This window comes from Coenobita brevimanus, chromosome 55 (assembly GCF_032717465.1).
Source record: "Coenobita brevimanus isolate Jiangsu-jjx chromosome 55, ASM3271746v2, whole genome shotgun sequence".
Taxonomy (NCBI): Eukaryota; Metazoa; Arthropoda; class Malacostraca; order Decapoda; family Coenobitidae; genus Coenobita; species Coenobita brevimanus.
Window position 1 is genome coordinate 57,556,064 of NC_137008.1, and position 21,913 is coordinate 57,577,976.

The 21,913-nt window shown below is 41.2% G+C and overlaps 1 protein-coding gene across 1 annotated transcript in view; it reads left to right on the forward strand.

Annotated features, from left to right (window-relative positions):
* The window catches only part of LOC145401333 (uncharacterized), a 75,470-nt gene extending 54,352 nt beyond the window's left edge, over positions 1-21,118 (forward strand). The window contains exons 4-10 of the mRNA XM_080273657.1: positions 16,605-16,697; positions 17,327-17,493; positions 18,058-18,187; positions 19,447-19,499; positions 19,992-20,141; positions 20,719-21,019; positions 21,050-21,118. Of these exons, the coding sequence (XP_080129783.1) occupies positions 16,605-16,697; positions 17,327-17,493; positions 18,058-18,187; positions 19,447-19,499; positions 19,992-20,141; positions 20,719-21,019; positions 21,050-21,118 (963 nt within the window). The remainder of the gene's footprint in view (positions 1-16,604; positions 16,698-17,326; positions 17,494-18,057; positions 18,188-19,446; positions 19,500-19,991; positions 20,142-20,718; positions 21,020-21,049) is intronic.
* The last annotated feature ends 795 nt before the right edge of the window (positions 21,119-21,913 follow it).

Sequence of the window (21,913 nt, forward strand, 5' to 3'; positions counted from 1 at the left end):
TTTATCGGCTAACCTCACCTTTTTTTTTTTTTTTTTTTTTTTTTTTTAGCCTGATCACTGAAGGGAATTTCCTTGGCTTGCTAAAAATCGTTTGACACTTGCCAGGATAATCTTTTCAGCACTGAAAGGCGTTATATTAGCTAAGGTCCTTCCTGTGGGAAATAAAATCGTTTGAAGATTGTAATGACAAATGCCACTGACGAAACGGTAAACCATGTGGTTGTTCACGTCCTACTTAGGTGTTACATTGTTAATACCTTAGACGATTTTATTGTGCAAGGACATTGCTATTAGAGTATTGACATCTGGACGGCTGATGTTGCCATGAAGCAGTGAAAAGTATCCGATTAGCACAAAGCGTGAGGGATGGCGAGGAGAATGTTGTCAAGAAATCGTGACCCTAACAGCACAGAGAGAGCGAAATGTTGCCATGAAACTGAAATGTATCCTAACAGCAGAGAAAGAGTGAGAGAGAGGGAGAGTGAGTGTCATTGGACCGCGCCTTCTCGTCCACGCCCTGCCGCCAGCCAATCACAATCAGGGCCGCGGATGACGTCACACAGGTTTGGCGTAGGTGTGTGTGTGTGTGTGTGTGTGTGTGTGTGTGTGTGTGTGTGTGTGTGTGTACGGCTTTGTGAGTATGTGTGCGTGTATCTGTGTGTGTAAGTGCTCTCATGCATCATCCGGTTGGGTTAAATACGTCACTAACATCACAAAGGCTGGTAACAGACTCGAAATTCATGTGTTCTCGGAAATCCACTGAGCGAGTCGGTTACGTGAAGAAAGCAACATTGGATGGAAACAGAAACCATCATGCTTGATTACTTGACAAATTTACGACTCTTTGAACTGCTTTGGGTTGTGGAAGTAAGGCTGAAGTAAGATTATTGGTACTAAAATCTACTGCGTTTTCCCAGATGTTGATGAGAGTTTCCCTTACATGAATACGATAGATTTTTTAAGTCACATTGAACTGGGGTACATTTTGGATTAGCTATCGAAGTAAATTTGAAGTGAAGATACATTACTTTGAACATTGAACGCTATTACATTTTCTCAAATATTGCTAAAGAAAAGTTTGTTTTGCTATTTATTTTTTCGGCAAAATCATTTAGTACTGACAGTGGTATTACGATTTCCCATAGATGAACAAAATCGTGTGGTATTAGTAGACTACATCCTAAGAACGAAAAGATTGAGATTGTTTTTCATCACTTGGTTGCTAACATTCAATTTGGCAGGGGAAAAAAAAAAAAGTTACTAACACCATACTACATATCAATGCTGAAAGTCGTCTGACGGTGGCAGGAGTGGTCTGTTGGGCGAGGTCCTTCACTTTTTGTACATATTAATACATTACACCATCTTCTTTAAGTTGTCCTAATTAGGGCCGACAGCTGATGTATATGGAAATGTTCCTGACTCGTCTGGTTCTCTTTCATAAATTGATGTCCCCTATATTAGGTTGTGCCTTGACTGACAATCACCAGGTGATGAATGCAGGTATGTAATGTAGAGAGGCATACATATCTGCAGTCGATGGTGTTTTCTTGGTCGAGGTATTATTACCATTAGTGTAGGTTTAGTTATTTGTCTCTAGGATTTAGTATAGGTTAGCGATTTGTCTGTTAGGTGATTAGTTTTAGGGTCTTTAGATTAGGCACACTTTTAAGTGTAAGGTCTAAAAATATAAAAAGAAAAAATAAATTTAAAAATACAAAAAATAAAATAAAAATAAAATAAAAATTATTATATAATATGTACGTGTGCATGAGTGTGTATGTATATATGAATGTATATATATATGGCCCTAATGACCAGGGGCTTTGGCCCCAATGGTCGATAGGTCAAAAAAAAAAAAAAAAAAAAAAGTGGCAGGAGTATGACCACCTCAAAAATGGACTGCTTCTACCCACATCACAGCAAGATCTTCCTCCGGCTGAATAAAATCGTCTGATGGTAGTTCTAGTCGTCATCGTTCTGAAACGACTGAAATATTTTAGAAAGTCAGTAATATCAATGATAATATACCGCTGATGTATAGGCGTTGACTTGGGAAGTTTCGTAGCACTTACCGGGTTTTTTTATGATGCTTATTTCATCTTTAAAGTCTCTTGTTTGAAAGTTTCTTCTAAGCAGTACAAAGTTGTCTGGAGATAGCAAGAATGAAATAACGACGGTATCGTTTCGTACTGTATAATGGAAGAAATGTTAACCCTTCAGCACGTTACCTTTTCGTTCTTTCTTCCTTTCTTTCTTTCCATATGCTTTTAATTTGAGTTTAGGAGACTTGGAAGTAGATTTAAAGCCATTTTCGGTGGATAAAACCACCAGGAGGTAGCAAGCACGAACCTGCTGTAAAACATCATCCTACTGGTAGACTTAATGACATTAATTTTAGCTGCATTGTTTTTCTGTGCTGAATAAAACCGTCCGTCGCCTGTTTCAATAAAACACTAAGTTCTCTTCCCGACCAAATCTTTTTCGGTTTTCCTTGAGGCCAGTAACATCGCCTGACGAGCCGAAATACAAGTAGTTTGTAGCTAAAGGATTAACGTCTTCGATATTGCTGACAGCCTTTTTGTTTCTTATATTCAGGACTGAAGAGACTTCGTACTGAGAGGGATGGATAATGCAAGATTAATCATTAATCTGTCCATTGCTAGAGGGTTCTCTGAGGAAAATAAAACCGTGTCAAAACCAAGAGTAAATTGAAAAAAAAATTAAGAGTATAAACCCCACTAACCCATGGACTTTTTACTTTGCAGCCACGACGATTTATTGAGCTTTGGGAAGACCTTGGATAATGAAGGTGTTTAAGAGGGAATGTGTCTAGCAACATCACTCCATAGATTTACCCAAGTTTGAAATTATATATATATATATATATATATATATATATATATATATATATATATATATATATATATATATATATATATATATATACAGTATGGTCAAGAGGTAGCCTCACTAAACAGACGAAGACGTCAGCGAATTTAAGAGGGTCTTTGAATTTGCCCGAGTGACGTAGATGGTGGAAACGGTGGCTCCCCTTTATGTCGTGATGCCGGGCTGGTAAGATTACGGGCCCTTTGTGAAATATCAAAGGTTAAATTAATTGCGCTTGGCAGCTTGCTATTTTCGTGCGTCATTGGGTATTATAAAAACAGATATTGGTACCTCCATTACCGGAACGCTGCGCATTTTGTAAGACCTTGATGACTTCTAAAATGTGTCAAAATATGACCGTAGAGTTTCGAAACCTCGTAAATTTTACGAGTTTTCTTTGATCTTACACCATTTGCTTCGAAACTTACGCGCCTTTGAGGAGGAAGGTGTATGAGAGACAGACAGACAGACAGACAGACAGAGAAGGTAAAACAACCGTTTCATTGGGCGAGGTTTCCAGTAGCCCTATGAATCGTGTATGATTAAAAAAAAAAAAAATCCTAGCTGTAACCCAGCAATTGAGAGTTAAGACCCCGAATCTAAGTGACGGCATTTTTTAGATTGTTCATGCTGCTGCCACACGAATTTATTCAAGCAAGGAGAGGATCGACCCTCTTAATGTTTTTTTTTTTTTTTTTTTTATAGGCTTTCTCTGACCCCTCCATATCAAAGTCTCTCTTGAGGTGAATAAAATTGTCAGGAGATGGCAAGAACAAAATGAAACGTCCTCGGGCTCAAAGGGTTAAACAAGACAGGTTCATCACTCTCACAGTAAATCGTCTGCCTTAACCTCCGTCCCTCCCCATTGGGACCACACACATACAAAGAGAGAGACGGGAAGTAGGATAACAAACTGAAGGAAGCAAACCTTTTACAACAGAAGCCCGAACAACAAAGACCGACGACACCTAACTGTTGACCTCGCTATATAAATCCCTCACACACACACTGGAAAAAGAAAAAAATCTCGTCCCTCCAATTACCAGGCTACAGGAGGGCGGTTATTTATATACCGCCAACGTCAGCAAAACAGAGGGTATTTTTAAACCGTGAGAGTGGCGCACGTCACAAAAGCATTTTTGTTATTGGTCCCGAAATAGCCAAACAACTGTCTCGCGCTTTTGAAAATGTAAAATTGTCCCACTTGTTACGACTGCATTATCAACATTTTTGGAGATTTTTTTCATTTTTGCTGTTGCTACGTACTCTTTTTATTCAGCTGGGAAGAGACTAAGAACTGGAGGGATTAGAGGTAACCTTCATTAACCCTTTCACCTTACAGGTCCTTCTCAGCTTAAACAATATCACCAGGTGGTATCGGGAGTAAGTCTTCATACTGATAGGGTTATTATTATTATTTTTTTTTTTTTTTGGGGGGGGAGTAGGTCGTCCGAAAAAATTGGTCATGGTCAAATTATCTATTGATGTAGTTTTCTCACTGTTGTCACGCCGAAATAATCAGTCATAGATTTTTTTTAACAATGAAGTGAACGCCGTCAAATAACAAGGTAATGAGCAGGGATGGGATTTTAAAGGAATTGTGAGGAAGGGTACAGCAAGGAATGAGGGCTGTCGATACTATACGTTGAGAGCGGTAATTAGGAGCAGGGAGGTGAGCAATGAAGTTAAGCAGTCGTTTAGGACTACTGTTATTCTCATTCGAAAGTATGGAAGTGAATCTTGGACTTAGCTCGAGCAACAGCAGTGAATGAAATGGGAATGAGCTACCAGAGACAGCTGTGTGTGTGTGTGTGTGTGTGTGTGTGTGGAGAGAGAGAGAGAGAGAGAGAGAATTGTGGTGTTGATGTGGACGTGCTGAAAAGTGTTACGAATGGTACCCAGAGATGATTCAGTCATGTGGAGAGAATGGAGATTGACTAGGATATTGCATGTGAGTGAGGTGGAGGGGGAGAGGGAGTCCGAGGATGAGGTGAGAGACGGGGTGGAGAGGTATATACAGATGTGGGTAGTGTGGGTCGGAAGAAGGGCAACCTGACGGCGGAGGGCAAAGTGACAGAGGCGGTTTCCTTGTGGCTACCCCTCTACAATTAAGGCTTCTGGGGATAGATAATTTAATAGATAGATGGACGGATACATAGAAAACGATTTTGCTTTCATATCTGGAGTAATATTTTGAGGGGAAAAGGCCGTGTTAGCTCCTTCGGTTCTGTGATGTATGTTGTCTTGCTGTATCCAGACGATTTTATTCAGCTTTGGAGAGACTCTACGGACTTATTTTTATCATTTGGCTGATGTGGGCTGCATATCTAGTCGTGGCAGGAGTAGATTAATAATGACGTCATCGTATTGAAGCAGTCAGAATGGTCATTATGTTCCAAGTCTTCCGTATTGCATTTTTTTCCCGTTTGCTTTTATGGTTTGCCAGCGTAGTTGATGCTAAAATTACCAGCCCTCACCTTTGACCTTTCAACATGACGTCTTTATAAATACCCCCTGATATTCTGGGACGGTCTTATACTTTGTACATTGCAGCCTGTATATTGCGTTTTTTTTTTTTTTTTTCCTAATGATTTTCGGTGTGGCTGTTAGCAAAGTAATTAGTCTACATTTTTTAATTGTAAACATGGCGACTGTCTCTCACCGTGCGTCTATATTAATGATTTTCCTGCTCAGTCTTTAGTGGGAAAGCTGATTATGTTTTTAGATTTATTTTTTATTTTTTTATTTTTAGCTTGTCTTCAGTTGTTTGCTCAGTGCATTTTGTCTTATTTTTATTTGATTGTTTTAACTCCAATATGACTTTCCTTCTCCTCCTCCTCCTCCTTTTCCTCCTCCTCCTCCTCCTCCTCCTCATCATCATCATCATCATCATCATCCCTATAAATACATAAGGTGTAAGAGTATCAGAAACGGGAATAGAAAAGCATAACAGCTGTACCAGTATCATGCACAGCGTCTGGTGAATTGGATCATCCGTCATCAACTCACCATTCATACCTCTGAAAATCTGGACTCACCACACAGGCCAAACGACCCACACAAAATTGCTCTTTATGTTGCCAAGTTGAGCCATTCAGTCGCGGGAGTTACATTTTTTTCTTAACTCCATACGTTTTTTTGTTTTTTTTCCAGGATACACTTTTCGAATCCAGAGGGTTAAATATAGCTTTCATTAACCCCTTTACTCCTAGAGGTTTGTCCAAGGTTGAAAAAAAAATCATATTTTATAGCCATTTTAATTTGTAACCATTTTAATTCTCGCCGTCATTTCGTGTGGAAGAGAGCACTTATATGTTTTAGTTCTGGTATTGTAGGTCTCTTGGTATTTTATGGTTTATTTTTGCATCTCCCCTCCTCTCTCTCTCTCTCTCTCTCTCTCTCTCTCTCTCTCTCTCTCTCTCTCTCTCTCTCTCTCTCTCCATATTATTCCATGTAACTCATTTCATTCATTTCACATCGGTTTACTATTATTATTCATCTAGCTCTGTTCTGAGAGGATTGAAAACGATTTGCGGGTAACATTATGGTTCGTTAGTATGTGTGGATCTTGTTTTTGTGTGAGGAGAAATGGAAAAAGGTTAGTAAGGGTCTCTCTCTCTCTCTCTCTCTCTCTCTCTCTCTCTCTCTCTCTCTTCCGGGTCATTACGTGTGAAAGAGTGCGTAAAATGAATTTGTTAAGTCCAATGACATTCAACTTTATTCTTTCATCCCCCAAACTTTTTTTTTTGGGGGGGGGTTGAAAGGGTTTGAATGCTTTCGTTAACCTTTTTCACTAAGATGGCAGTATGTATTAACCTTACCACCCTAGACGATTTGTGTGTGTGTGTGTGTGTGTGTGGTGTGATGAACGGGTCAAGTGCCGTCATTAACTTTGATATTTCTCTCTCTCTCTCTCTCTCTCTCTCTCTCTCTCTCTCTCTCAGACTATTTGCTGTAGAAAAGGAAAGGTACGAATTAGTCTCCTTTAAATCTTCTGTTACCGTTTCGTTTCTTTTCCTTTTTTCCATTCTTTATTCCCCCCTCCCCTCGATAATTTGGTCACAGTTCAGGAGTGAAAAGATAATAAGCAGTTTATATTAGTTTCCCTACGATAACAGTTTATATTCTTGACACCGGCTGACAGTTTTTTACAGCTTATGAAGGGTCTCGAGTTGAACGGTATCATCAGCGTCATCTTTTCATTTTTCATCGTTATTTCTTTCTTTTTCGTAATCATTATTTTTCTTCTTTTCCCTCATTAATACTTTTCTTCTTTTTCATAAATTTTTTCTTCTCTTTCATCATCATCATCACCATCATTGTCATTAGTCTTTTTAGTTCCCTACCCGTGAAACCAGTACGGGACTATAGGTTTGTGCGGTTTCGTTAATAAGTCAGTCCATCCACAATTTCGTGTATGCTCTGTAACTTCCACATGCATGAACAGATTTTGATAAAACTTCACACAATTGTTTCCCATACCATGACGGTGTGTCGCGCGCAACAACCAGCCGTCCACTCCCAAGGTCAGTTTCATATGTATAGTTATCATCCGGTAGGGAACGTTGTATTACGTGGCAATACTGGATGCGTTTGTTTTTTAAATCATCATAATTATCAATTTTTTTTCTTCTTTTTCATCACCATCATCATCATCATCAGTCTTCTTTCTTTTTTTCAGCACCATCGACCTTCTTTCTCCTAGTTTTATATATATATTTTCGTTCTTTTGTGTCTTGTGGTTCGTGTTTCATTTCTTACATGCGTGGCATCCACTCCTGCCTTACATCCTGGTTGCCTTGAAGATTATTACGTTATCAGTATGATCACGTGTGTGTGTGTGTGTGTGTGTGTGTGTGTGTGAACGTATTACATATATGTGGGCTCGTTTGTGGGTTTATCTGTGTGCGTGTGTGTATGTGCTGACATGTGACCTTTCAAATTTGTGAATATACTATTGTGTATAGATTGGTTCATTGTCATTTATTGTTATTTATGGATGTGTGTGTGTGTGTGTGTGTGTGTGTGTGTGTGTGTGTGTGTGTGTGTGTGTGTGTGTGTGTAGGGCAGGGTATGTGTACTGTCATGTAGGGCGGAGTTAACCCTCTTGTACCCTAGGCCTAACACAGGGCATCAGTGTGTGTGTATGGGTGGGGGGGAGGTATGTGCACAGTCATGTAGGACGAGGTTAATGCTCTTCAACCCTAGGCCTAACAGTGGTGTGTGTGTGTGTGTGTGTGTGTGTGTGTGTGTGTGTGTGTGTGTGTGTGTGTGTGTGTGTGCGCGCGTACGTGCGTTATTTTTAATACAATATACGATAATGATGACGAATATGATGATAATGATATGGTGTTATTGCAATGGCATTCATCACGTATCACGTCATCTGAACTTCACGTCATTCACTTCAGATCCCTACACAGCCTTTCAGGACGGTTCAGAAACATTCATTTCCATTCACATTGAGTAGAGTCGGCCTTATGAATCATGTATGAAATATAAATAAATAAATAAACAAAATTCCTCTTCATGCAATGGGTTACGAGATATCAAAATTAACCCCCCAATAAGATGAAGGACCGTACTGTGTTGACTTAGCTATGCCCAGACGATTTTATTCTGTGGAGGTGTTTTGTAGTGATGAGGTCAGTGAGGTATGTTTTTGTAACCCTTCTGGTTCGGTACGTCTCTCATGAGCTGAGTAGCAAGAATGAAATAATGAATGGGGATGGAAGCGGTTAAATTACTACTTCTACTACTACTACTGCTACCTGTATATAAATATTATTATTATTATTATTATTATTATTATTATTATTATTATTATGTTATTTTATTATTTTTATTATTACTGTTATTTTATTATTATTATTATTTATTATTATTATTATTATTTAGGGTAGCAGTGAGGAGTAGGAGGGACGGTCTAGAATAGTGGTGGCTGTTGGAGCTGGGAGGTGGGAGTGCACCCTGTGAAGATGAACATTTAAAGTTTTGTAAGTATTCGCCAAAAACTAGAAAAAATAATCATAATATAAAATAAGTCCTTCTTGCGTCATTTCAAGCAACATGTGGAAAATATGCGGCGTAGATCTTGACTCCACCCAGATGTTGCACATACTTTTTATTGTATTCTTGCCACCGACGGACGATTTTCTTCTGTTTAGGAAGCACCGTTCAAATTCATGGGGCTACTTCTTCGAATGGGAAAGGTCTCTCCCAAGCAATGTAAAACAAAAGTCTAAAGCTAGCAAGAAATAATCAGTATCTCCTCAGGGTAAAGGGGGTAACGCCCACGCCAGGGTTCATGTAAAGTTTTTGGCAGAATTTTTCAGAGCGGCGGCTGAAGTGACTATTATGTCGAACTTTTTGAATACGTGACATTTTCGAGACTGGCAGCTGAAATCCTCGTACGGAATATGCCTCTCCCAGGCTCGTGTGACTCACTCAAAGCTGAATGATATTATCTGACCTAAGTTGAAATTGCTTACCAGAGTTGTCCCGACCACGATAGAGTTAATGGACTCTTGTGACCCACTGTTAGCAGAATATATTAGTCTGCCATTAGCCTTGATACAGTATTACTATATATATATATATAATATATATATATATATATATATATATATATATATATATATATATATATATATATATATAATTGCTGTATTTGTTGTTTTTATTATTATTAGAGCCTAATAAATGTAGTTCTCTCGACCTAAGACTTTCAGGAGTACCAGCTGATTATTGCATTTATGCGTCCGTCATTTTGATGAGTAATGTGTGAAAGTGGGTGTGGGCGGTGCGTGTGTGGCCAGGCGGTGGATAATTCCCCTTTTTATAGGTTGTGTAGGTTTCATCCGGTGTGAAAAATGTGGAGGCGGCGCCATGGTTCTTGCATACTGGATGGATTTGGAGGGTGGAAGAGCCTGTCACACTGCACACTTTCTCTGGCCAGGAAGGGAGGTTGAGTGAGTCAAAAAATGAGATGTCAAAAAATTGTAGGTGAAGGGACACGGCAATACTTTGTGTGTGTGTGTGTGTGTGTGTGTGTGTGTGTGTGTGTGTTCATATATATATATATATATATATATATATATATATATATATATATATATATATATATATAAAGAGAGAGAGGGAGAGAGAGAGATTCGGTGACCTAAATAAAGCATGAAGTGTTTTAGAAAACGAAAGAGGAAGGTTGGGCATGGTTAGGTTCTGAGATTTCGCCTTATAAAGGCACCATGCGTTGTGGATATAGTCGAGATCTCACTGGTTTTTGAGGACTGAGCGAAGTCGGAGCAGGTAAAGAAATGGTTGTTGGTGAGGGTGTGGGCGTGGGTGGAGGTGCGTGTATGTGTATTAGCGTGGATGTGGGTGTGATGACTTCTTCCATCCTCCACCCACCCCCACACTCAGTACCCCCCCTCCCATCCTCCGTTCCGGCCACCTTAGCACCACTCTCTCCCATTGTCCTTAATTACCTAGTGATTTATTACCTACTCAGCTCCTCTGTACACACAAATATAACAAAGCGCGTTCGTTGGCCGCGTACCGGAGTCGAGGGGCGCATAACCTTGACCTCGCGTAAGGGTCATAAGATTATCAGTGGAAATGGCTAATAATTTACCAGGGTGAAGTAAATTGGGAACATAGTCCAGTGATTAAATCGTCACTTGAAATACTGTTACATCCATTCCTTTAGGTCACAGCACAAAGGTTCAAATAGAGTTTCTTCTTGTCAAATTAGGTCCATTCCTATCAGTTTTGATCCATTAAGGTCAGGTCAGGTCCATTTAAGCCATTTAATGTTCAGTCAGGTCCCTCATAGTGAACCTGGCTCACTCAGATCAGTTCAGGTCCATTGGGAAACAGATAGGTCGACTCAGATCCATTTAGGCACGATCAGGTCCATTTAGGTTCAGTTAGGTCCAGCCAGTCGTATTTTGGTCCGTTACTATTCCCCTTTTACACTAACTTGGCCTAAAATTGCCATCTCTCCATCTTGAATACTGAGTTGTAAGAAGAGATTATTGCTCGAAGACGATGCTAGTCACGAAGAAGTGCTGTAGAAAGAATGGAGAGACGCAGCACTTTCTCCGTCCCTGAGCTACGTGAAATAAGCTGCAAGAGGACGAAATCTGGGCCAAGTTAGAGTAAAGAGAGTATATAGTTTTCGCAGTTTTATGCCGCTTCTATTCCTGGACCCTTATTTTGGGTGGGAATTAGGGACGGGAGTATTGTTAATTTAAGTCCATTTCATTTAGGTCCAATCAGTCCAATTTTGGTCTCGTAATAGTCCTTCCACTTTTATGTTGCCTCTGTTTCTGGATTCTTCACCCCATCCTAAATTTAGGTGGGAAATAAAGTTGGGATCATGGTGTACTAAAATTAGGTTAAGTTAGAGTAGGTTTGTGTAGTTTTTTGTGGACGGATGTTTTAGGTTTGGCGTGTACAGTTTTAGAGATTGATATATTTTTTTAGAGTGTTTAGTTTGCTCGTTAGTGTCGCCTGCCTCCTGTAATCCTAATGGCCTGCGAGTCTTGCCTAGTTAATCCCGCCAAATTGTTATGGGAGCGAGTAATTGGCACAGGTGGTGTTTTGTCAGTCTGCTTTGTGTGGGTGTGGGTGTGTGTGTGGGAGAGAGAGAGAGAGAGAGAGAGAGAGAGAGAGAGAGATGCTTGCTTCACCTGTCACAAGACGATTTCATTCATTTCACATCGGTTTACTATTATTATTCATCTAACTTTATTTTGAGAGGATTAAAAACGATTTGTAGATAATATTATAGTTCCTTAGTCTTTGTGTGGATCTTGTTTTTGTTTTGGGGGAAATGGAAAGAGGTTAATAGGGGTCTCTCTCTCTCTCTCTCTCTCTCTCTCTCTCTCTCTCTGTATGTATGTGTGTTTTCATCGTGCACCTGGCTTGTTATGGCAATAACCGGATGCTGGTGTGTGTGTGTGTGTGTGTGTGTGTGTGTGTGTGTGTGTGTGTGTGTGAATCAAAGCCGTGTTTACCTGACAGATATGAATGTAACCGGATGTGTTTGTGCGTGTGTAAATATGAAGATAATATTTTCTGATCTTGACGACGCTGACACATCAACAACAACATCGCCACCTCTCTCTCTCTCTCTCTCTCTCTCTCTCTAACTTTTTGGATTAGAAAAATTGAATTGTGTAATCGTGAATCTGGCTTATTTTCAGTTTTATTTGGAAGGGACGCGGTTTGCAGGTTCCCAGTCTTGGGTTCTTTCTTTCTTGCAAGTTGATTTTTTTCCTGTCGTCCAGTATTAGACACATACGAGTCAACACTAATTTATCTCAGAATTAGGAAAAATATGAATGAAGTCTCTCTCTCTCTCTCTCTCTCTCTCTCGTCTATATAAAGTCTCACAAGCTTAAAATGCCTATGAAATTGCCTCTGAATACTATATCCCTCGCTCATACAACTATCAGTCACCTCACAGTCAAATCAGAGTAAATATTAATGTGACAAGATACGAAAAACAAAACGATCTGTAATTATACTCTTGGTTAAATCTTATACAGCCCTTGTTTATCGTAAAAATTGGTTAGTATGCTTTAAAAAAACAACTCTTTGATGAGCTGTTTTTGTCTCCCTCCCTCCCGCTCATCCCTCCGACCCACTCTCCATAAAACACGCCACTTTCTCCCCACCGCCAATTTTTCCGGACGTGACTGCTGTCTGGAAAGCACTGGGGCAGAGGGGGACAAAGCAGGGAGGCAGACGGTCATATCCCAATTAGCACGAAGAAAGTTTTGGCGGGAAGTGGTGGGGAAGAGTGAAGATCAGCTCGATATCGTGTGTGCAGCTGCCTTTGTTTCCGCTCCCTTGTGTTTCCAGATTTTACGCAGGTTGTGTTTAACCTTTTGATGACTGGAAGCCGTTCCTTAGCTGGATAAAATCTCGTTTTGTGAACTGCAGGCGGCCAGTTGGCTTATACCAAAATATCAGCCCCTTTCTCAGAGTATAACAAGACTACAATAATAAGACAGGAGTATTAAAGATGAAAGCTCTTCCCCTGTCTGGTGAAACTGACAGGAAAAATGAGAACGAATGCCATACAGTGTTAAGGAAAAAACTGAAACTATGTATGAAGGGACGGGATCAAAGCATCTGCTAACATAGTGTAATCTGAAAATAATCGCTGTCATGTTTTCTCGACTGTTTCAAGTGGCTGGGACGAATCCTTAACTCAGTCTGTTCCCTCATGTGACTGTCTTACCTATTCTTGACAGTCTGAATAACAGCAACTATACTGCTAGGCGATGTGTTCTCGTCTCGTTTTCTATTTCTAGTGTGGACGATTACTTTTCTGACTCATTTTCAGAACTTTACTCATTCATTGATTTAACGCTTTGATAAGTGATGACAGTATATGAGTGAAGTTGTTGGATCCACGTGAAGGATCCTGATAACTCGACCACACCGGCCCGCCCTCCAAAACCTGCCCTCGCCCTTAACTCAATCAGGACGCGCTCATCTCTCTTTTTAAAAACTGTCAGGTTCCGCCCGCGTCACGCAGGATCCGAAGCAAGGCGTGGAATTGCCTGGTGGTTCCGACCGCGCATTAGTTCCGCCTGGCCCGACAAGAGTAAAACGAGGAAGAGTTGGCGAGATCGTGGTATATTAATTCGGTGCAAAAGTTGGCCTCATCCAGTTGCAACTCACTTTCTCGTGCGATCGTGTTGGATGTCGAAGTTAGTTAGCTGGTGCAATCGCTTATTTCACTGTTTTCTGTGGTCTAATAGGATACCATAATAATTGTCTTGTGTACACGTGACCCTGAACTGAGGAAGAGTTGGAGGACTGGGATGTATTAATTCTCTGCTGATGTCCTTACCCACCCGCATCTCATGTTTTCTTGTGACCGAGTTGGATCCCGAAGATTGCTTATGCATTCGTGACTCAGTTATTGTGAAAGGTATAATTTCGTCTTTTGCCTGATCGAACCTGATTACGAACTCTATACAAATTCCTAATCTCTGAGTTCCTCCAGGCTGACCGCGATAAAAATGGCTCCCAGACCCTCTCTTAACAGTAACTTTCGCCCCCTCCCGCCATTCCACATGCTTGTCCTCTGATTCCCAACACTCCAAACTTCAGAAACGCACCAGAAATTAAGTTTTATTGCTGCCACTCTCTGATTTTAGTGCTAATTCATCTTTGGACGATAGTGCGACGAGATTATAGATTACAAAATATTGGCAACGCAATTGTATGAGTTAAGCTCCAAAGTCAGTAGGACGAGCTGGTAGAACTCTCACGGCACAGTGGAACGAGTTAGTAGAAATCCAGAGATACAGAAAGACTAGGCAAAAAACTGAAGATATTGTGGAAATAAATAAATTATAAAAAAAAAGGACAGAGGGACCAGTTGATATAGAAGACTAGAGGTACAGTGGGGCGAGTAGACATAGCCCTGAAGACGCAGAGAGTTCAGGGGTACGAGTTGATCAGGAGTCAAAGGACACAGTCTGGAGGAGGACAGTGGTGGCTCCGTGGCCTGACAAGACCTCCACACCTCTCACCATGACCCCTCGCTGTCTGTGTCTCACGTTTCTTGTTCTGGTTGGTAGGACGAGTTTTATTTGTGTAAGAATTCTCTCTTTATTTATTAATTTTACAGTGTCATGAATTGTCGAGATGAAAGATTTATACCTACATTTTGAGAAGATTTTTATTGTGAAGATGCAGTAGTTTTGGCCCGACTTGAACCCTCACACTACATCCTGAACTCCCCGGCCTGAGGATGTATTTTTCAAATTCTAGTTAGCCTCAATTATTTTATTCAACTTAGGAGCCTCCCTTAGAGTAAAAGGATTAATGAAGGCAAACACTAACACCCTCCAGTTCGAAAACTCTCCTAAACTGAATAAAATCGTCTGAAGATAACAAGACTAAACCAAAGAATACGTCAGTTTAGTGAAGGGGTTATTACCGTTACCCTGCTATGATTGCACGTAGGGGTTTCATTCAAGCCCTGATTGATTTCGTTCAGTTGAGGAATCTTAGACTATGCACTCTTATGCATTTCCATCCAGCCTGACACTAGACGATTTTATTCAGCCGAGAGGAATCGTAGCAGTCAAACAGAAAAAAATTGTCTCGATTATCCCCTTGCTTATTATGGAAGTACTCTTAACTTTATTATGCAGGCCTCCACGGGACTGGTTTACAGAGAATAATCCCTGTCAGTGGGTAATGGCGCCTCGCAGAATAAATCGTCTATACTGATCCTTTATGACGTGTCTGTAACTTACGAAAGAGCGGCGAAATAATTGTAACTCATTTCATCCTTAATAATTCATAAGTTATGTCGTTCTATGTGTGTGTGTGTGTGTGTGTGTGTGTGTGTGTGTGTGTGTGTGTGTCTGTGTGCGCTCGCGCTCTTTATTCATGTTACCATGAGACCATTTTATACGGCCTAGAGAACCTCAGTGAAAGAGTTAAGCTACTCACTGTACCAGCCGGGATCGAACGTGGTGTCTTCGACTCAAACATTTTACTTCAGTCCTCAGCTCCAGTCTCTTTACACACCTCTCATAGTGAAGGTGGGCAGTTCCGTGTAACGCCTGGGTCATACTAGATGCCTTCCTTTCCAAATCTTGACTCAGTCCTCCACCTTGATCTTTCTTCTTCTTCAATTAATTTATTTATTATCATTCCAGGTGTGTGTGTGTGCGGCAGGTGCCTCTCCCTTCGCCAGTCACATCAAGGTGGGTGTTGGATGTCAGGGACGGATGTCAACCCGAGGACTTCATATGTTATTTTTGCTGACACTGTACATGTCGTCAGTTGTACCTGATGGGACTTGGCCACTTCCACAACTTGACTGCAAAGATGTAGTTGCTTGTTATTGGATGAGAATTAGTTAGGAAGTATAAATGAATCTCCGTAGTTAGTAGTCACAGTGACCTTCTAATCTGACAGCATGTAATCAGTTGGGGTGAAAGAGGTTAGGGATCTTCGTTAGGCTACAACGAACTCATTATAGTCAGTTTGAAGTGAAGAATTATGTTGTATTGATGGGAGTTCGTGAAAACTATCTGTCTAGCCCCTGCAGTGTGAAAACTCCTGAACTGAATTAAATCGTCTGGAGATAGAAAGAATTACGTGTAAAATAATTATGTCATCAAATTGAAGCGATTGGACCCTTCAGCCCCAGAATGTCAATTTTTTCTTGCCTTCATCAAACTATTTTATTCAGCACTGGAGATACTTTTCAAACAGAGGAGTTAGATACTGTCTTCATTAACCCCTTGGGGAAGAGAGAAGTTCCTTAAATCGAACTAAATAATTTGGAAGTACCACATATAAACAAGGTAAATACGTCAACTGATTTAAGACATTGGATGTGAAGTAGATGAAATAAATGAACAATTGCTAACAGGAAAATAGTGATAGTTAATATTGTTCCAGTAGTTAATATTGTTCTATATGGTCAGGGGAATTTGTCTGGGATGTTGCTGTATATAAGAGATTTTCAATACTTAATGTGTTAATCTGGGACCCGGGGGGATGGCGTTGGAGGGGTGAATGTGGGTACAGTTCATATTGTGTGTGTGTGTGTGTGTGTGTGTGTGTGTGTGTGTGTGTGTGTGTGTGTGAGAGAGAGAGAGAGAGAGAGCAGTGAACTACTCTACCCATGTTTGTGATCCCGTGCCTGGTGTTTGTGTATACAGGTAGGCGTAACGGTGGGCAGCAGGAACAAGGGCAACAACAGCAACAAGAAGGGCAGCTCATCTCTCCACTACTGCACCGGGAAGCGAGAGCAGGTACAGTATTCATGAACTTTATTAAGCTTAAGCTGTGTATAAAACTCCTTATTATACGTTTATTTTCATTCTTACGGCTACCAAATCCTGTACATCACGTTTTAGCGAAAGTGATTATTCTTGACCTTAAGCTGTGTAAATATTGCATGATTTTAAGCTCTTTGCTACTAGAGTGAATATTCTTGTGTATAATAGTATATCTTCAGTCATACAGCTATCAAGCAATTCGCAACCAAACAGGAATGGTTCTTCTTAAACTTGAGCTGTGTATGAAATTGCTCTGTTTATTTTCACTCATACAGGTACCAAATGCTTCAACACCAAATTCGAGTGTGTGTTCAGGTAAAGAAATGCAAGTATCATCCTCCCCCTGCAGCTTCCTCATCCCCTCTCCTTGACCACCACAGTCATCATCAGCCTATAAGTCACTCCCCTGCAGGACAAAGGCAAATCGCATCTTTTTCCACTCTGACCTGTTGGTTGTTGGTCTGCTGCATCCAGTCCCCGTCACTCTGCGAATCTCATCTCCCTACCTTGTTCTCTTTCTTTCACTCTATCACTACCACATCTAAAATCTTTGCTGAATACTTTGCCTAGCTAAGATCCTTTATGTATATCTCCCCTCACAGCTCCTGCACCATCTCTACGTGGACTACTTTCAGTCCTCGGGTCCATGCCTCACCCCTGACGGTACCAAGCTCTTCCCCTTCAGGAGTGACCAGTATGAATACGCTGACGGGGGTAGCGCTATGTGTGACAGGCTCCCCAGGGTGTGTCAGTTGCTGGCCAGACCAAGGTGACGGGAGGATATCAGTTTGTCTATCATCATTCATCGTCAGTCGGAGTGCTTATCTGTCTGTCTACCTTCCTGCCTACTTACCTTTTTGTCCATCTGCCTACCTAGTACATGCCTACCTGTTTACCTACCAGCCTACCAGTCAGTCAGTCAGTTTGTATCAGTCTGACTAAGCTGACGGAGAGACCCTTACACGTACCAGGCTGCCCAGGGTGTGTCAGCTCTTAGTCAGATCTGGGTGGGGGATTTTCCATGCCCGAGTAGATAATATAGGTGTGAGGGTGACACAGGAAACAGCTGCAGCGACAGTAGTCTAGGTTCGATACACTGGACTGTATAGGCACCAGAGTCATTTCTATCTCCTCTCAGATCTCAGATACCTAAATCCAGAGTTACGTGAGAGAGAGAGAGAGAGAGAGAGAGTGTGTGTGTGTTTCAGAGAGAGAGAGAGTTTAAAGCATATCATTATTCGTTATATTGTGAAGATTAGAGTATATAAAGAAAAATAAACATACAACCATATAGAGTTTCTCTGGCATAGCATTCCATTTTATGTTGGTGCAGGGGCCGGAGCATCCTGCAGGTGGGGCAGAAGATGCTGGAGACTCTAGGCAACAACGTGAGGAGCCTGTACAACGTGCTCACGGGACGCGCCACTTCCCCAGCACCAGCCCCTTCTACACCGCTTCCGACAGTGAGTTGGCCACTTAGCAAATGAACTTTCCATGTACAGCCGCTAAAAAAATAATAACGATCCACTTAATTATACTTCATTATGAGAGAGAGAGAGAGAGAGAGAGAGAGAGAGCATGAGGGGGGGGCAGTGACTTATGATCCTCGCTGATGAGATCTTCATAGCCCATCAAACTTTTCAGTCCAACGTAATATTTTCTTGAATATTCGACACACAGTAAAAGAATATTGCTCTTCGCAACTTGTATATTATGTATTGAACCCAGAGACGGCAGGACTAGGCTCCCAAGCGTTTAACTGTCTACCTATACAGTGCCATCTTGAAGAATGAGGTCCAAGTCTTATGGAAAGAGTGTTAGGAAAGTGAAATTTTGTACCGTGGTAGACCTGCCCCCGGTGGGGAGCGGTGGGTCCGAGTGTTGCACTCAAAAGCGCTAGGCACAGCCAGTTTTTTACCTAAGAACACGAATTTCTGCAAAATGGTAGAGCTTCACTCACGACAGGTTATAAACATGATGGGACCCCTGAGGGACGCACTCCACATGTATGTGGGAGGGGGGGGGTACGGCCCTTATTGGTCTCGGCCAGAGTCGTTATGCAAGGCCAAAGTTTTTAACCAAAGAACATAAAATTTGCATAGTGTCAGATGTTCAGCCAGGCCGCGTTTTGGAAAGCATGGAACGACCGAGAGTCACTCCTTACGGGAGAGGAGGCGTCCCCTGTGGGTCCCGGCAAAGCCATTATTCCCGGCCATAGTTTTTACCCTAGAACTTGCAGTTTGCCTACTGGTAGACGTTCTTCGCGGCCACGTTTTAGGCTGGGTGGGAACCCCGATGGCCACCCCCTCTTGGGGGGTACTGCCCCCAGGAGGGACAAAACCATAGTTTTTACGTAGGCGCATGAAATTTTGCACAGTACTAGTCCTTCACTTGGACCAGAGTTAATACAGGGTAGGACCCCCGAGGTTCGCCCCTTCCACTTCCCCGTATATAATTGTCTTTCCACTTACAGTATTGAAAGGGTAGGCGCTGCAATCAAAGATTCCCTTTGTCTTGTGAAGAGCTATGATTAGAATGTGTTGTTGATAGTTTTCCTGCTTTGCAGTATTTCTTTGCGTGTTCGTGGATCCTACATCACCCCATCTTGATGCGAGAAAGAGGCTCAGGTAAATAAAAGATTTAAAGTAAATGAATTAATATAAACTGATCAGATTCAGCCCGATGACCCTACTTTGTATTGCAGGATCCGCGACTGTTCAAGACACCCTTACAGCAAGCCGCCATTGTCTACCCTGACGACTGTGACTACGGAGAGTGAGTTCCATGCCGTTCATTAGAATATTTTCATTTCATTTAGTTTACCTTTCATATTTTGGTACCTTTTGCTCCTTTCACCAGTTTATCCGTTAATTTGCTAGTTATTTCGCTGCTGCTACGTTACTGCTTTTACTCATTGTTTTACCAATGATTAGTGTCATTTTCTTACTTTAGTTGTATTTCTTTCGTTGGTGGGTATTTATATTGTGTGTGTGTGTGTGTGTGTGTGTGTGTGTGTGTGAGAGAGAGAGAGAGAGAGAGAGAGAGAGAGTAGGTTCTGGTGTGTGTATACTGGTATGTGTTTCTTTAACCTACACATGTCCCCCAATGCAGGTGTTGCGAGATTACGTCGTGCAGGTGCGTGAAAGCGCGACCGTGTGTGTGTGAGAGAGAGAGAGAGAGAGAGAGAGAGAGAGAGGTGGACAGGTAGACGCAAGTACGTTCGAGTATATATGTACCTCTGTCTGACACACCTGTTTCCTGTTGCAGGTGTGGGGAGGGCTACGGCGTGCGGGTGTGTGAGAGCGTGGATGATGTAGTGTTCCCCATGCTGGGAGTGTCGGCCCTCACCAACACCACCATCAACATCATCCAAACATTCCCGGACCTACTCCAGCCTGTCTTCTTCAGGAGGTGCAGGTGTGTTGCAGCTTCCTCATGTATACACTTGCATATATATATATATATATATATATATATATATATATATATATATATATATATATATATATATATATATATATATATATATATATATATATATATATATATATCACACACACACACACACACCAGCAGTTGAGGACGTATGTAAAATTCATGGTCAGTAAATGCACGGAAGTATAATATCGATAACATAGCATATCTGTATATTTTTAGTATAGCTAAAAGGAGTGGTTCTCGCTGTTTTGTGGTAACCAGAATAATGAAACGTCTCAGCCGTTTTACCTCTTAAATACTCTCAGAATAAACGGCCTTTAAGAGGTAGGCTTACAACAACACTGTATATGGTATTTGCAGTGTTCTCTGTACGATTATGTTATAACGTAGTTGATTGTTGGTCCATTCTTTTGCAAATTCTTGCAACATGATCGTTTGAATGGGTCAATTTTGTTAGTCATAGAGCATAGATGAAGTTAAGATATAAAGTCTGATAGATGTGATTGAGTAAGGAATGTAAGCATTGTTGTCTGACATTGTGTTGTGACTTATGCAGATCCCGCCAGGCACAGGTGGTGTACGGTGAGTGTGTGCAAGAGTACCTTCCCGTCAGCCTCCTAGTGTCCCCCGACCACCCTGGCGCTGTGCTGGCCCAGGACTTCGTTTTGGTGGAGTCCGGATGTCACGTTGCCGCCCACCTTACACACTACCATGCAAAGACAGTTCCCACAGAGGCTATATACAATACAGTCAAGGACGTACAAGATCCCAGGACGCAACAAAAGGACGCCAGGACACAGTTAGAGAACATACAAGACTCAGCGATGCCGGTGAAATACGTACAAGAGACAACACAAGTGAGGAATGCACAGGAGTCTAGTGGCCAGGCGGTAGAGGTGCATAACTCGCAGTGGATCCCCACCAGAGTGCGAGAAAGTGATAGACGGTTATTCTAATGGACATACCTGACTGGTGTGTGGCCTAACTTTTTTTTTTTTTCTACTTTTTTTTTTTTCAAGCGTTCCCTCACCAATGGATAAATATTTGATTTTTACTTCCCTAAACTTTTTCTTCCTTTTCTTCGTTTAGAGGGGGAAATGTGAAAAGTAACTTACAGTAACACAGGGGAAGGTAACTGGATATTACTGTGAAGGTTATATACAGAATAGAAAGTTTAGTCAAGAGGCTGCAAGAGGATTGCAGGAGAGTGAGTTAGTCTCCTTTTGAGTATGAGGCTTGGCTGGGTATGAGTGTGAAAAGTCATGAATGAGAGCAATGAACCAGGAACTGTTGAGGAGTATGCTGTTGTGGATTGTGTACATTGGATAAGCTTAATGGTTCAGAGTTTCGTAAAAAAAAAAAAAAAAAAAAAAAAAAAAAGTAGCATAAGGAAATCTGCGAAAGGATAGGAGTGTGTGCGTGGATAGTATGTTCACAGAGATGGATTCATACAATCAAGGTGGTGAGAAGGTCGTTATGGAGGTGTGATGGTAGGAGTTTGGAAGACTAAGATGAAAATGGTTATATAGTATGTAGTAAGTATAAGCGGGAAAATCAAGATTAGCGGCCATATTCTTGAGGACATAAGAGATTCCCTTAGTTCATCCTCTGTAGCAGTTTATTGTATCATTCGTTAATATTTTCTTGTATGTTATTTATGCAGTCTGTCGTACAAAAAAAAAAAAAATGTTTAAAACAAAAGAGAAATACGAGGTATACTAATATCTTCAGACAGAAACACTGTAAAAGAG